The sequence below is a fragment of the Wallemia mellicola genome, assembly GCF_000263375.1.
Source record: "Wallemia mellicola CBS 633.66 unplaced genomic scaffold WALSEscaffold_9, whole genome shotgun sequence".
Taxonomy (NCBI): domain Eukaryota; kingdom Fungi; phylum Basidiomycota; class Wallemiomycetes; order Wallemiales; family Wallemiaceae; genus Wallemia; species Wallemia mellicola.
The window spans coordinates 48770-61446 of NW_006531966.1; the positions used below are offsets into that span (position 1 = coordinate 48770).

Consider the following 12677-nt stretch of genomic DNA (forward strand, 5'->3'; position numbering starts at 1 on the left):
ACGGTGAGATGTGATAGAAAATATTATTTATTATATACATATCTTTATAGATTTACACGAAATACCGTTTAGATATCTTCCTTCTTGACTTTTATCCCTGAAAATTCTTCCAAAGCGTCATTTGGTATACTTCCTTGTATATCTGAGAGTGCACCTTTGAGTATATAAACATATTCAGCTTCTTTTGTACCCAGCCTTATATCTTGCTTAGAAAGGAAGAGTGGTGCACTGTGAGTGTATGCGACGACGATAGTACATCGTGGGCAGCTCAGTCTGTGCTGACGTTCGCACATACCATCATCCCTGTTGATATATATTTAGCAGCTATTTGAGTGTATGTAATATCACACACCTTTGTAACATACAGGGCGTTTGAGAGATACCATTTAATTTGAAGTTACGCTTTGTTGATTCTGTACCAGCCGTGTGCGTTATTATGTAGCTATCGTCTGTTCTACGCCGTGGTAGATAGCTCAGCGGCTTATCTATAACCAACTTTAATAATGATATTAGCTCATATATTATAAAACACTGTTTTATCCTACAATAAATTCACCGCATATGCAGTAATAACTGTTCAATTGCATATTACACCCTTCGTCGTCTTCTCTCAAGTAGAAATGTCTGATAACGGGGAGAGAATAGACAAAATTGATACTACATCCAGTAAAGCTATAAAACGTTTAGTATTGGATGCCGCACCTTTCCTCACTCAAGCTCCAATCCGCGATCTTGCAGAGGAATTCTATACAACACCACAAGTTATCGCTGAATTGAGAGACGAGAAGTCAAGAAAATATTTAGAAATGTTAGAAATACAAGGTATTCATATAAATGTACAACAAGCTGACCCTGTCAGTTATGCTAAAGGTTTGATAAACTTTTCACTTTCTATCAATCTAACAACAGTACAGTTTCTAGCTTTTCTAAACTTACCGGTGATTACAGCGTTCTTTCAGGACCTGATATGGGCGTTCTTGCCCTCACATATGCACTTGAAGTACAGGAGAATGGTACAAAGAGACTGAGAGATGCGCCAGGACAGGTTGGTTACTATCAATCAATTGATATATCATTAACGCTTTTATCAGGCAGCTGGAAAGAAGCCAGCTTCATCCGATAAGATTGATAAGAACGCAGCTCCTGCAGATAACTTAGCTGAGAACGTAGAAAGTGTCAGCCTAGATGACGCTCCTAAGAAATCAGAGGAGGAGGAGTTCACAACAGTCACCAAAGGAATGTCTATAGCAGCCAAACCACGTCAGAACAAGAACACGCAATCTCAGGATGACTTTGGTAGCATACAGGTTGATAACAAGAGTGAAGATGAAGACTCAGATGACGAAGATGCAGGAGAGTGGATCACACCAGACAACGTTGAGGATTACAAGGCTGTAGACCTTGGCCATCAGACACCACAAGAGAAGAGCCAAAAGCCTACATCTAAGAAGGCTCCAGCATACCTCAAGGCTGCTTGTATGACTGCTGATTTTGCAATGCAGAATGTACTTATACAGATTGGTCTCAACCTCGTCGGTACGAATGGACAAAGAATCAAAAGTGCAAAGAGTTGGGTATTGAGATGTCACGCATGCTTCAAGTGAGTGTTTAATACTTTCGTTACCATTTTTAACGCAACGACAGATTGTGTAGAGACCAATCGAAGAAGTTCTGCCCTGCTTGCGGTAACAGCACGCTCCTCAGGACTTCTATAACAACCTATGCACCAAAAACAGCTGATGGAGCACCAATTGTCAAGGTACACCTCAAGAAGAACTTCCAATACAAAAACCGTGGTACAAAATACGCTATACCTTCATCTAAAGTTGGTAGTTCCAAGACTGGTAGTGGTTTACCTTTGATTTTACGTGAAGATGATCCAGATTTCCAACGTGCTGTTCATTCAGAGCAAGTCGCAAAGCGTAAAGAAGAGAAGGCTTTGATGAAATCACTCGAGAAGGGTAAATCAGGATCAAATAGTGCATTTACGTAAGTTTTTCAATAGACACACACAATAATACCGTCTAACAAGTCTATAGAGGTCAATGGATGGATCCAGATTGGCTTCCTGGTTTGCTTGCACCGGACGCAAAGGGTAGACGGACAGGTGGTAGAGGAGCACAAATTGGACATGGAAGAAGAAATCCAAATGAAGTACGTAAGAAGAAGAAGTAATGATACAGTCGCTATTGTAATTATTATTATAGATCAAGCTACTAAAATTTTTATCTGCGTGATCATTGTGCTGATAAGATGGCTGACATTATCTCATGAAGCGGTTAATAAATAATAAAAGAGTGAACTAAACGTATGCTAGAAAGAATTAGACTAATATCAGACTAGGACACTCTTCTAACCTGGCGGCCACCACGAGTATGAAGATAGAACCGTTAACGGCGATAGAGCAGCCAGAGAGTGATACAATGCCTCCAGAAGAGACCAAAGGTAAAAGGAAAGGTCCTCGTAGGACGCAATATTGTGAGTTCCTCGCTATTTTGACTCATCAGATACTGATTGATAAAAATTAGCTTGCACAGAAGTGAGTTATTTGTCTATTTAGATGGGCATATACTAAACTACGGTCATTTTAGTGTCATAGGAGAAAGCAAAGATGTGATCGCAAGTATGTTCACCGATCCACTCGCCCTATAAAACTCACCCACTATCAGGACACCATGTAACCACTGCAGCGCTAGGAAAGTACCCTGTCTACCATTCAAACCTGGACAAGACAACGACGTACAGAGTCGTCTCGCCAGAGTAGAGGGTTTGGTGGAGAGCTTGATGCCTCTTTTGCAACCGGATAGCACAGGAAGCACCTCAGAACCGCCTAGCAAGAGACGCAAAGCTATGAGTACAGCCACATCAGGTGACGAGGATGATGAGGAGAGAGATGACCTCGCCAATGTTGGAATTGGCCCTGCTGCATCTGGCACACTCCACCACAACGGAAATTGGTACGGTCCATCAAGTTTGAATGTTTCGGAGATAGCAAACAATTTGGCTGATAAAGTTGGTGGTGATACTACCACCGATTTCAAGAATCCTGCCCATAGTCCAGTCGCCGTCGACGATCAGTTAAGTATAGTCATCCAAGAGTTCGGTATGAGCCCTTCAAAAGTTGACACGCTGGTTGATGAACTACCACCAAAGCAATTTGCTGATAAACTTGTCGATTCATTCTTTGCTCATATTAATTGGACGAGATATCCAATTCACGAACAGAGTTTCAGATTGGCATATGAGTCTACATATAAAAAACGTAGAAGTTTAGAAGCGAAAGATTTCAAAAATCTCCCACTTGTTTTTATCGTACTCGCAACTACACTGAGGTTTGCACCAAATGAAGAGATTGCAGTTGAAGCAGGCAGTGGTTTATCAGAAGCCGAACGACGCAGCTGGGCATTGAAATTATATTGGAGCAGTGAGTATCTTTTTAGCAATTTTATCCTTATTAACATTTTACAGCACGTAGATGTTCCCTACTTGTTTCAGCTGTACAAGGAGATTGCACAGAGATGGTCATATCAAGATTATTAAGCACTCGTTTGCTTATTAATGAAAGACGCCTTACCGAATCCTGGTCGCAACTCGGTAGCGCTATCAGGACAGCCCAGAGTTTGGGTATGCACAGAGATGGAAGCAAACTGGGTTTGAGTTCCTATGAAACGGAATATCGCAGGAGGCTTTGGAGTTACCTTCAGCATGCAGACAATACATTGGCTCTCATTCTAGGCAGGCCACCTTCAATTATACCTGCATATTGTGATACGCTTCCTCCATCAAATATTGACGACAACGACTTCCAGAATACGTCTGCAGAAGCATCGGCGCCTATAGCAAAACCTTTGACGATACCAACTTTGATGACGGCTCACGTCCTTCGTCACTCCTTCGTACAGATCGTCGCAAGATGTAATGAACATTTCTCAAATTTGAGAGCACCTTCAAGCTATTCGAATGTCCTCAAATTAGATTCCGATATTAGAGATTTCATATCGAAGCTTCCACCAGTTTTTAGATTTGAAGATCCTGACACATCGATGGATAGTCAAATGCCATGGTTGCCAACGCACCGCTTTTTGCTCGCTGTTGAGTGCTACTTCACTAAGATTAGTCTACATAGACCTTGGGTACTCCGAAAAGTAAACAGTTCGAGGTACGCACCATCACGAAAGGCTTGCTTTGAATCAGCCAAGTTGGACTTCTTTGCAAGGGAGAGATTCAAGAGGGAGACTAACAAATCATTGGGTCGTTTCGGTGGTGGACAATATAGAATATTCAACTCAACGCTCATTTCCGCGATCGCACTCATACTTGAGCCATTTGGACCTGATAGTGCTCAACACAGACATATTCTCGATTCATTCCTGGCTGAACGGCAAGACAAAACTATTACACTCCCGTGGGATGAAGCTATGATAAATGAAACTCGTATTATTCAGTTGTTTAGGGATAAAGCTGAAGAAATTATAAGGTCTAAAGCCGCAGCAGCAAATGCTAATGCTAATAAGTCAATGAAAGGGAAGAGGGAAGACGCAGATGGTTCTGACGATAGCACAGCTGATAAAGATCCGTCATTAAGATTCGCACAACCGAATGCAAACACAAATGCTAACATGTTGATGGCTATGCCTAACTATCCATCAAATGCCTTCCCTAGTCCAAGCGCGGTTTCATATAATAATTTAGCGCCTCCATCAAATATCGATCAACAATGGCAATGGAATGCCCAAGCGCAGGCGCATCATGCTCATCAAGTACATCAAGCACCAGCTATTGATGTTAATGCAAACAATTGGTCATTGAATGATGCCCCAGCTGATACTATTGCCATGTTGTTAGGTTTGGGTGTACCTGAGATGATGCCCTTAGGGGCATTAGATCAATCAGTAACTGGTGTTCCTTCAAGCTCCTCGCAAGCTATGCCTGATGAATCAACAGATTATTGGCAAAAGTTAATCTCCAGTTTGAATGATAATTAATCTGCTCGTTATTGTTTTATATAGTTTTAGACTTATTTATGTTTACTTTACAAAATTGTTCAGTTCGAGCAGACAAAAGTTGCAGAGAAAGGTGCCACTGTATAAAATGCATTTAATGATAGTAATAAATTCATTAAATAATAGTCAAATAAAATTGTCCAAATATATTATAAAATCCATGTTTGAGAAATGTAAGTCGTAAATTAAAGCGGTAAAGCGATAATGCGATTTTTTTAAGCGGCAGCACCTGGTAATGGCTTACCTTCACAAGTCCAGGTGTCATCTCTCTCAGAGTATCCACCAACGACCTTGTATGGTGAGTCGTTGAGGCATTCAGCGACGGTTTGGAGTGAGTAACCAGCGTTAGCCATTTGTGGAACGTAGATTTGTGGAAGACGAGAAGCAGTGTCGTAAGTAGCGTGGTTGAGGACAATGCGAGGGGTGTGGCTACCGTCAGCTGCGAAGCTATCGTACAAGCCAAGAATGTGGTCGTCAGAAGCACCAAGTGAGTCTTCTGAGTCATCTGACCAGTTGACAACGGTGATACCCCATCTGTCTTGAAGGTGTTGAACGACTCTGTCGTCGACTTCACCGTACTGTTTCACTTATTAGCGTTGTTTAACAATGTTTAAATAAACTCACTGGTGGACGGAGGTACTTTGGTACGACACCAAGGATCTTCCATAAAGCGTCTTCAACGAGTTGGACTTGCTCGTCGATTTCCTCGTTGGTGAGTTGAGTAAGGTGAACGTGACCCCAGGTGTGTGAGGCCATTTGGTGGCCGTTTTCGTAGAGGGCTCTCAAGTGTGAAACGTTCTCTTCTGAGTAGATACAGCCGTAGTTGTAACCGTTAAGGAAGTATGTTGTCTTTCCTTGAACGGCGTTGAATTGGTCATTGACGTTGTAGTCCCAGTTGTATGGACCGTCATCGTAGGTGATGGCCATAGCATTTGGGTTGTCGCAGGTTTCAACAACGCCTTCAGTTTGACGCTTTGAAGGAGCTGCACTTGCGAAGGCAAGGATTGCTGATGCGATAGCCAATGAGAACTTCATTTGTTTTTTAATAAATCGTTGTATGAATGTAAGAATGGAATTTATTTTATTTATAGCAGATTTTATGCGGACGAACCTAAAGGTACGCCAAATTCAAAGCTGTGTTACGGGTGAAACGGCTTTCTAACAAAGGTACCAAACAATATAGCGCATAAAAATAAGTTATAATCTGTACATCTAGCTAAAATTTACTTATCTAGCGGCGCTTATCCCGTAAGGGGCGCGAGCGCCATAGCTGATAAAAGTTCCACCTTCTATAAAACCCCATTTGGTAATTAATTATTACCAAAAATGTCTAACTTTAATTAGACGTTTTACTTGAAAAGCTTCCTTGAAACAATTTTTCGTATGTTACCGGCTTCTATTTTGGTTCGGTAATCTAAAATAGAGGACATATATGACGTAAGAGAATATTTTACAGATATGGCTTCTTCAACATGAAGAAATTTTGTGGGCTGTCCATATAAAAAAGCCATTATTGAGTGGACATGTCATATCCATATTCAGTTCCGCAAGTGACACAGGGAATTGACATTATGAGCAACCAGGAACATTGCCGCGAAGCTATGCGAATGATAAACAGAAGGTTGTACCTTGTAACTTTTATAATTATAATGTATGATGCTATACTGTCGAAGGTATCCGCGTGCTTCGTATAAGCGAGCCGAGTACGTAAACATTAATAATAAACCAGAACAAACTGGCTATCCAGAGAGGTATGAACACGGGTTGTCCGAGGAACTCAAGCTTGTAAGCGATTGACAGCCAGACAGCCTTAGTATGTCAGGAAGGGTAGCGACATTGATGATGCACTTACCTGCGCAGAGATCCATAAAATGGGCAAGGTAATCTTTTTCCTTTTGCTAAGTTTCAAAGAGGGTAATACAACTGGTAGGAGCCATATATACCAGAGGAAGTACTACAAACGTATCAGTAGGACTCATCGATAAGTATATACACTTACTTGGGAAGTACATACTCTATTGAACGTTACAAACGCAAGCGTCTGGAAGAACCATGCGAGCGGGAGATCGATGGCACCGTAGACTCCCAAACCGAGTGCTAGGACGAGCTGAGGGATTAATGAGAAAGCTGGATGCAAGCCCTCGTCTGAGCTGTAAGTGAGGTAGGTAGGGTAGAAATATGGTGTGAAATTGTGTCTATGGTCCTTTCTCCCAATATGATAAAGATATGTCGCTTGAAGGAAGTCCATTCCATATCTGAGTTGTTAGCCAAGGACAACGAGGGAAGAAATGAATCACTTACATATTGTACATAGCTGCATTTATGGCAGCAAATGCAACCAAACTAACGACAGAAAACCACAGTAAGAGGCGTATTGAGCGATGTTTGACCCAGAGATGCACGAGAATTGAAGTGCTATATATGAATGGATATATCTTGTAATGTACACTAAAAGCCATAACGACTGCACCGAGCGTATAACTTTCATGGAGGATCAGATCGAGCGTCGTCATGACAAGCACGCCAATGAGCGACTCTGGCGAGCCTCTAGTAGAAATGCTAATAACGATTGGGTTGAATAGCCACATAAATCGCGAAACATAATTAGATTTCTTGTTATATTTCATTAGAATACGCTCGATAGATAGCCCAACTATGACATCTGCGAATGAGAAAAGATACTTTCCAAAGGATGGATCAGTAGATACATTAGGAAGGGTGATCCATGATAGTATGGGTGTATATCTGTACGTCTGTCGCTCATACGGTGAATGGCCGTTGTAGACAAGCTCTGCAGCATCTGTTATAACGCGATAGTCGACATCTGTGTAGTACGGTCCACCAGTTTTATCTGCTATACTATCGTGGTATTTGGAATATAATATTAAAAGCACCCTCACTGCCAATGCAGCAAATGTCACTATAAACGTCATGGACGTTATAAATAAAAGTTACAATGAATATTTCTGGGTGATAGTCTCAGTCCATCTGTCAAACAACATAGCTGATATCTCATTAGTCTTGTAGGGTAATGGTTTAGCCTCCTGTTGGGCTGACCCATTGTGGTATATTGTTTGTTTATACAGGTTGCTGTTCAAATCGTGTAATTCGCGATAACCATTCTTAAGCATCATGATAGAAGCTATTTCTTTTGGTTTGAAGGTATCATCCATCATTTTGTCGAGATGTTTGAGATGCTTGTCTATGTTTTCATCTGGTTTTTGTTCCGCAGGTGTAGATGGACGATTCCAAGTTCTTTCAGGGGCGTATGATATATCGCTCGAGCCTTTTCTGAAAATCGTCCGATTATTGCTCATATCTGAGTCAATCGCAGCATATTTTCTGGCCATATCTGTCTGGCTTATCTCACTGCGAGCGACGTGGTTGGCTTTACCAATTTCATTTGCTTTAAGAGTTCCGAAACTCCAATTCCACTCGTCAATTAAAGATTTAACGCTGTCTTCGTCGTCATTATCCGCGTTTGGACTGTTCTTCGCTGATGGAACGCCCGTCGTGAGGGTGTCGATCAGTGGATTGAGTATGCTAGTGTCGTGTGCAGTTGCTATAAATGGATGTTCTAGTAATTCTGTTGCTGTTGGTCTTCTTTGGAAATCCTTTGTGAGACATTCTTTAACAAAATCCTTGAAAGAGTCAGAGAAATGGTCACCTTCTAATTCAGGTGGAGCAGATTTCGGTATCAGGAAAAGAACCCTTAGAGGATGGAAGTCTGATAAAGGTGGTAATCCTGTCGCGAGCTATCTAATGCGTAAGTAACAACAACTCATTATACAAACGAACAAACGAACCTCAATAGCAGTTATCCCCAATGACCATATATCAGCTCGCATATCATATCCTGTTTGTTGGATGACTTCAGGTGCCATCCAGAAAGGTGTACCAACGAAAGTATTTCTTTTCGACATTCGTTCACATATTTGAGCAGCGACACCAAAGTCAGCTGATGATAATTAGCAACTTGTTGAAGATCCAATTTGATTCTCACCTAACTTTACTTCTCCAGTCTCAGATAAGAGAACATTGGCTGCTTTGATATCACGATGGATCTTGCCTAGAAGATGTTTAAGATAAGAAGAACGTAAAAAGCCATTATCATACCCTCTGAATGAAGATATTCCAAACCTTTGAGTAGTTCTTTGCAAATTGTTGCAACTTGCTCCTGGCGTATTTGCACTTTGTGCTTTATCTGCGCGTATTTAACCTGCGTAGACATGTAATAATAAAAGAACACACCACATCCAAGCAGGATCCAACTGCAAGTTCCATTACTAATGGACGATAAGCATTTCAATTTTCAAATTGATAAGAAGACCAACCAATCCAGAGTTTGAAGCCATCAACAAACGACGCGTAGTATTTTGTCACATAATCAGATTGACATGCAGCCACTGCATACTAATTGAGTGTCTACTCTTTATACTTTCAACGGCTTACAATGTTGTATCTCCTGCTGTATGTGTAGAATATCCTCGTCTGTCTGTTCAAGATCTTTGGAAATATTAGCGAGATAAACTTTCTTCTGATGAATTCGCTCACCAATTATTTTGATAGCGACAATTTCATCATTAGTACGATTCACACTGTAGTAGATGAGAGGTGAACGCGTTACATAAACAAAATCCCACGCTTTATAGACCACACCAAAGCTACCAACGCCTAGACGCTCCTTGAGGTCATACTTATCCATCAATGATGGACGTTCGAGATAAAGAATATCTCCTTAGAATGGAACGATCACGAGCCACGTTAACGCCACTGCGGCTACTAAGTCATCCACAGATAGTGGATGGCCTGCGTATCATCCTTATTGGCGCTAGTTTGGAAACTACACGCCGTTTGTGCACATGGGTTTACTACAAATTCCAAGGTATATTCTATCAAACTGTACGGATAGATAATCAACCAATGATTGATTGGTTGGATTGTTGGCTTCTCAGTAAGGATAGCTGGAAAGATTGCCATGATGTTACTGCATCGAAGAATGCAGGAGACGACAGCTTAATATTCAGTGCAAGTGCCGGTATAGATCGCTGGATAAACTACAAAGGGAAATGGCTCAAGTTTGTGCGGGATCAACGTGAAATTAACTCTTACAATGGTCCATCTACAAAAGAATCGCTTACTGTTTCACTCTTCGGATTCACATGGGAGCCCGTCAAACATGTAATAAGAGAAGCACGTGAATTATACAAGACCAAGCATATGTATTCAACACAGGTCTTATTAGGCGATCAGTACGGTAAGCTCATCGTATGAAACAAAATTTGCACTGATTGGCGTAAGGCAACTGGAATCAACTCACTACGAAAAGTCATAGACCTTGGCATAGTTTCTTCCTTCCTGGACACACTAAGGACTTTTTGCTCAATGATGCGAAGGAATTTATGAGTAGCGAGGAGTGGTTTGCAAATCGTGGTATTCCTTTCAGGAGGGGATACCTCCTCTATGGTATACCAGGCACAGGAAAAAGTACAACAGTCCACGCACTTGCTTCTGAGCTCAATTTACCTATCTACATTCTGATGCTCTCACTCAATCTTGATGATAGCAGTTTAGCAGACATGATGCGATACTTACCTTCCCATTGCGTTCTTCTGCTGGAAGATATAGATGTGGCATTTAAATCTCGTGTTGATAACGGTAATGAGAGGAAAGAAAACGAAAGTAGCGTTACACTCTCTGGTTTACTAAACGCGATAGATGGACTTGCTGCACCAGAAGGAAGGCTGCTCTTTGCTACAACAAACCACGTCGAGAAGCTCGATCCTGCATTGATACGTCCTGTGAGTGTATTTAAATCGGTAGAAATCAGTTGAACTTTTTGCAGGGAAGAATAGACGTAAAGGTTGAGTTCAAGGCTATTGAATACACCGAAGCCAGGGCTTTATTTATCAATTTTCATTCAAATACTGAAAAATTAGCAGATGAATTCGCTGCTACAGTTAGCAAATACGTTGTAACCCCATCGCAATTGCAGGCATATCTGTTATTCCACAAATCAAATCCAGCTGGTGCTGTAAAGAACTTGCAAAAGTGGATAGAAGAAGAAAATGTTCAAATAAAATCAACATAGATATATTTCATTACAATTTGCTAGTGAATCCTTTATTATTGAGCCAATCTAAGCTGTTGTTCTCCAGGTGGTCGTCAAAATCGTTGAAATGGCTACACAATGTCTTGATTTTTGGCATATCTACTGGACTTATTGTTGAGGTATAGCTGGTGAATGATTGTGACTGGCTAGGCTTGAATGTCTAAAGTTGTTAGTTGTGATTTATAGATTTAACCCACTGCTCACCAACAGACCCGCTTCTTTTGAATCCTTAAGAATAATTCTGTTATCTACAGCTATCCCAACTACATGTTTACTGTTGTTTGCATTTGACTTTATTTTGTTGAGTATGTGTGTTGTTGTGGAAGACAGCGTAGGATGTTGATCGATAAGCTCAGAAGCTTCATATAAACCGACTATTTGTAGGTTCAACGAGTTAGCGTGTATTTCGACCTTTGGTTGTTTAGATATGTCACAGAAGGGGCTATATTGAGCTCACGAGTTGTAATGCCATTTCCAATACAGGTGATAGCTTGTTCCAGAGGTGTTGTACGGGTATAGCGTCTGTAAGTACCATAAGTGATATTCTATGAGTATTTTGCCATACAGACCAACTAGTTCTACATTCTTATCATCTAATCTGCCAATCAAGATACCATTTATAGCACATTCCGGGTATTTGCCTAGTTAATAGTGAGCTGACTAGCTAAAATCCTTATATTTATAGTTCACCTGCATGTGCGATTATCTTTGAATGGATTTGTGCGTTTATCGACATGGATGTACAACGTGAAGAAATAATTTAATAGTGCAACCTATGAGTATAGCATTGATAGCCATCTGGATTGTTGAGGAGGTACTGTTGGTGATAGTCTTCTGCCTTCCACCATTTGTACTTGTTAACAGGGTGTATAACAGTAGCTATTGTCGAGCTTTTAGGTGTGAAGTGTGTCTCCTGTACTTGATCCCTGATTCTGTTTGCTATGCTGAATTGATCGTCCGTAGTTGGATAAAGTGCAGTACGATATTGTGTGCCGATATCAGCGCCTTGACGATCAACCTGCGTTGGATCGTGGGTACGGAAGAAGAAATCTACAAAGACGTCAAAAGATGCTATAGAAATCAGCTATTAATTACCTAACAACTCCTCGTAGCTTGCCTGACGGTTGTCCCAAGTCAAAGACAAAGCCTCTGCGTGACCGGTTTGTCCTATACGAATATGAGAGGACTAACTTTGTACAAAGTTTCTAACAAACCTGTGCATACTAATTTGTAGGATGGATCTTTACCAACACCGTTATCATCGCCACCAATAAAACCGACTTCGGCGTTAATAATAGCACTCTTGAAATACTTTCTGAATAATTCCTCTGTACTATTTGAATAGTTAGATGTCGCTAATTTTTCCATATGTTCTAATTACCCCCAAAAACAGCCATTAGCGAAGATAGATGTCTCTGGCTGTGGATCCGGCTTATCTATGACTTTCTGAAGTCGATTGTTGAGAGCATCTCTCGCTATTTGTATAGTAGGTTCAACCTTTCTGGACATCTGTGACAATATTCTTTTAATGATGATCGTTGTTCTTACACAGTCATGTCTAC

At 41.0% G+C, this 12677-nt stretch overlaps 9 protein-coding genes across 9 annotated transcripts; 3 read left to right on the top strand and 6 right to left on the bottom strand.

Moving 5' to 3' along the window:
* Window positions 1–17: 17 nt before the first annotated feature.
* Window positions 18–612, bottom strand: WALSEDRAFT_45777 (hypothetical protein). The gene is made up of 3 exons (XM_006958209.1): window positions 546–612; window positions 353–495; window positions 18–303 (listed from the first exon to the last, which is right to left on the bottom strand). The coding sequence occupies exons 1-3, from the start codon at window positions 585–587 to the stop codon at window positions 69–71; spliced, it is 420 nt and encodes a 139-aa protein (XP_006958271.1). The 5' UTR covers window positions 588–612; the 3' UTR covers window positions 18–68.
* An 8-nt stretch (window positions 613–620) lies between these two features.
* Window positions 621–2234, top strand: WALSEDRAFT_68855 (hypothetical protein; the record flags this gene model as incomplete). Its single annotated transcript, XM_006958210.1, has 5 exons — window positions 621–870; window positions 915–1045; window positions 1092–1600; window positions 1645–1989; window positions 2040–2234. The coding sequence occupies 5 exons, from the start codon at window positions 621–623 to the stop codon at window positions 2173–2175; spliced, it is 1371 nt and encodes a 456-aa protein (XP_006958272.1). The 3' UTR covers window positions 2176–2234.
* Window positions 2235–2346: 112 nt separating this feature from the next.
* On the top strand, window positions 2347–5042 carry WALSEDRAFT_60323 (hypothetical protein). The gene is made up of 5 exons (XM_006958211.1): window positions 2347–2478; window positions 2529–2539; window positions 2592–2623; window positions 2670–3424; window positions 3469–5042. The coding sequence occupies exons 1-5, from the start codon at window positions 2376–2378 to the stop codon at window positions 4983–4985; spliced, it is 2418 nt and encodes an 805-aa protein (XP_006958273.1). The 5' UTR covers window positions 2347–2375; the 3' UTR covers window positions 4986–5042.
* A 27-nt stretch (window positions 5043–5069) lies between these two features.
* WALSEDRAFT_32493 (glycoside hydrolase/deacetylase) lies at window positions 5070–6046 on the bottom strand. Its single transcript, XM_006958212.1, has 2 exons — window positions 5628–6046; window positions 5070–5581 (listed from the first exon to the last, which is right to left on the bottom strand). The coding sequence occupies exons 1-2, from the start codon at window positions 6036–6038 to the stop codon at window positions 5219–5221; spliced, it is 774 nt and encodes a 257-aa protein (XP_006958274.1). The 5' UTR covers window positions 6039–6046; the 3' UTR covers window positions 5070–5218.
* A 364-nt stretch (window positions 6047–6410) lies between these two features.
* WALSEDRAFT_54451 (hypothetical protein) lies at window positions 6411–7936 on the bottom strand (the record flags this gene model as incomplete). The annotated part of the gene is made up of 4 exons (XM_006958213.1): window positions 6411–6812; window positions 6856–6957; window positions 7003–7258; window positions 7305–7936. 4 exons carry the CDS (start codon window positions 7934–7936, stop codon window positions 6663–6665), a joined length of 1140 nt encoding a protein of 379 aa, XP_006958275.1. The 3' UTR covers window positions 6411–6662.
* Window positions 7937–7954: 18 nt separating this feature from the next.
* Window positions 7955–9711, bottom strand: WALSEDRAFT_38128 (Pkinase-domain-containing protein; the record flags this gene model as incomplete). Its single annotated transcript, XM_006958214.1, has 9 exons — window positions 7955–8758; window positions 8810–8961; window positions 9007–9072; window positions 9120–9207; window positions 9255–9289; window positions 9338–9409; window positions 9456–9509; window positions 9558–9601; window positions 9647–9711. 9 exons carry the CDS (start codon window positions 9706–9708, stop codon window positions 7955–7957), a joined length of 1377 nt encoding a protein of 458 aa, XP_006958276.1.
* A 50-nt stretch (window positions 9712–9761) lies between these two features.
* WALSEDRAFT_38133 (P-loop containing nucleoside triphosphate hydrolase protein) lies at window positions 9762–11077 on the top strand (the record flags this gene model as incomplete). Its single annotated transcript, XM_006958215.1, has 3 exons — window positions 9762–10260; window positions 10305–10804; window positions 10849–11077. Coding segments are annotated over exons 1-3 (1062 nt in total), but the record flags the coding sequence as incomplete, so codon positions are not given.
* A 146-nt stretch (window positions 11078–11223) lies between these two features.
* On the bottom strand, window positions 11224–11851 carry WALSEDRAFT_64203 (UPF0172-domain-containing protein; the record flags this gene model as incomplete). The annotated part of the gene is made up of 5 exons (XM_006958216.1): window positions 11224–11275; window positions 11324–11526; window positions 11573–11637; window positions 11685–11756; window positions 11806–11851. 5 exons carry the CDS (start codon window positions 11849–11851, stop codon window positions 11224–11226), a joined length of 438 nt encoding a protein of 145 aa, XP_006958278.1.
* Window positions 11805–12663, bottom strand: WALSEDRAFT_32497 (methionine sulfoxide reductase A). Its single transcript, XM_006958217.1, has 4 exons — window positions 12497–12663; window positions 12330–12448; window positions 12211–12282; window positions 11805–12165 (listed from the first exon to the last, which is right to left on the bottom strand). Exons 1-4 carry the CDS (start codon window positions 12622–12624, stop codon window positions 11876–11878), a joined length of 609 nt encoding a protein of 202 aa, XP_006958279.1. The 5' UTR covers window positions 12625–12663; the 3' UTR covers window positions 11805–11875.
* Between the last annotated feature and the right edge of the window lie 14 nt (window positions 12664–12677).

Bases quoted from the DNA above. Each gene is read 5' to 3' on its own strand.
- WALSEDRAFT_60323 (XM_006958211.1), top strand. From the start codon at position 2,376: ATGAAGATAGAACCGTTAACGGCGATAGAGCAGCCAGAGAGTGATACA. The intron at 2,624-2,669 runs GTATGTTCACCG...ACCCACTATCAG, and splicing joins AAGCAAAGATGTGATCGCAA to GACACCATGTAACCACTGCA. The intron at 3,425-3,468 runs GTGAGTATCTTT...AACATTTTACAG, and splicing joins ATTGAAATTATATTGGAGCA to CACGTAGATGTTCCCTACTT.
- WALSEDRAFT_32497 (XM_006958217.1), bottom strand. From the start codon at position 12,624: ATGTCCAGAAAGGTTGAACCTACTATACAAATAGCGAGAGATGCTCTC. The intron at 12,283-12,329 runs GTTTGTTAGAAA...ATATTCGTATAG, and splicing joins CTACAAATTAGTATGCACAG to GACAAACCGGTCACGCAGAG. The intron at 12,166-12,210 runs GTAATTAATAGC...ACGTCTTTGTAG, and splicing joins AAGCTACGAGGAGTTGTTAG to ATTTCTTCTTCCGTACCCAC.
- WALSEDRAFT_45777 (XM_006958209.1), bottom strand. From the start codon at position 587: ATGCAATTGAACAGTTATTACTGCATATGCGGTGAATTTATT. The intron at 496-545 runs GTAGGATAAAAC...TCATTATTAAAG, and splicing joins GCATATGCGGTGAATTTATT to TTGGTTATAGATAAGCCGCT. The intron at 304-352 runs GTGTGTGATATT...ATATATCAACAG, and splicing joins ACGCCCTGTATGTTACAAAG to GGATGATGGTATGTGCGAAC.
- WALSEDRAFT_32493 (XM_006958212.1), bottom strand. From the start codon at position 6,038: ATGAAGTTCTCATTGGCTATCGCATCAGCAATCCTTGCCTTCGCAAGT. The intron at 5,582-5,627 runs GTGAGTTTATTT...TAAGTGAAACAG, and splicing joins CAAAGTACCTCCGTCCACCA to TACGGTGAAGTCGACGACAG.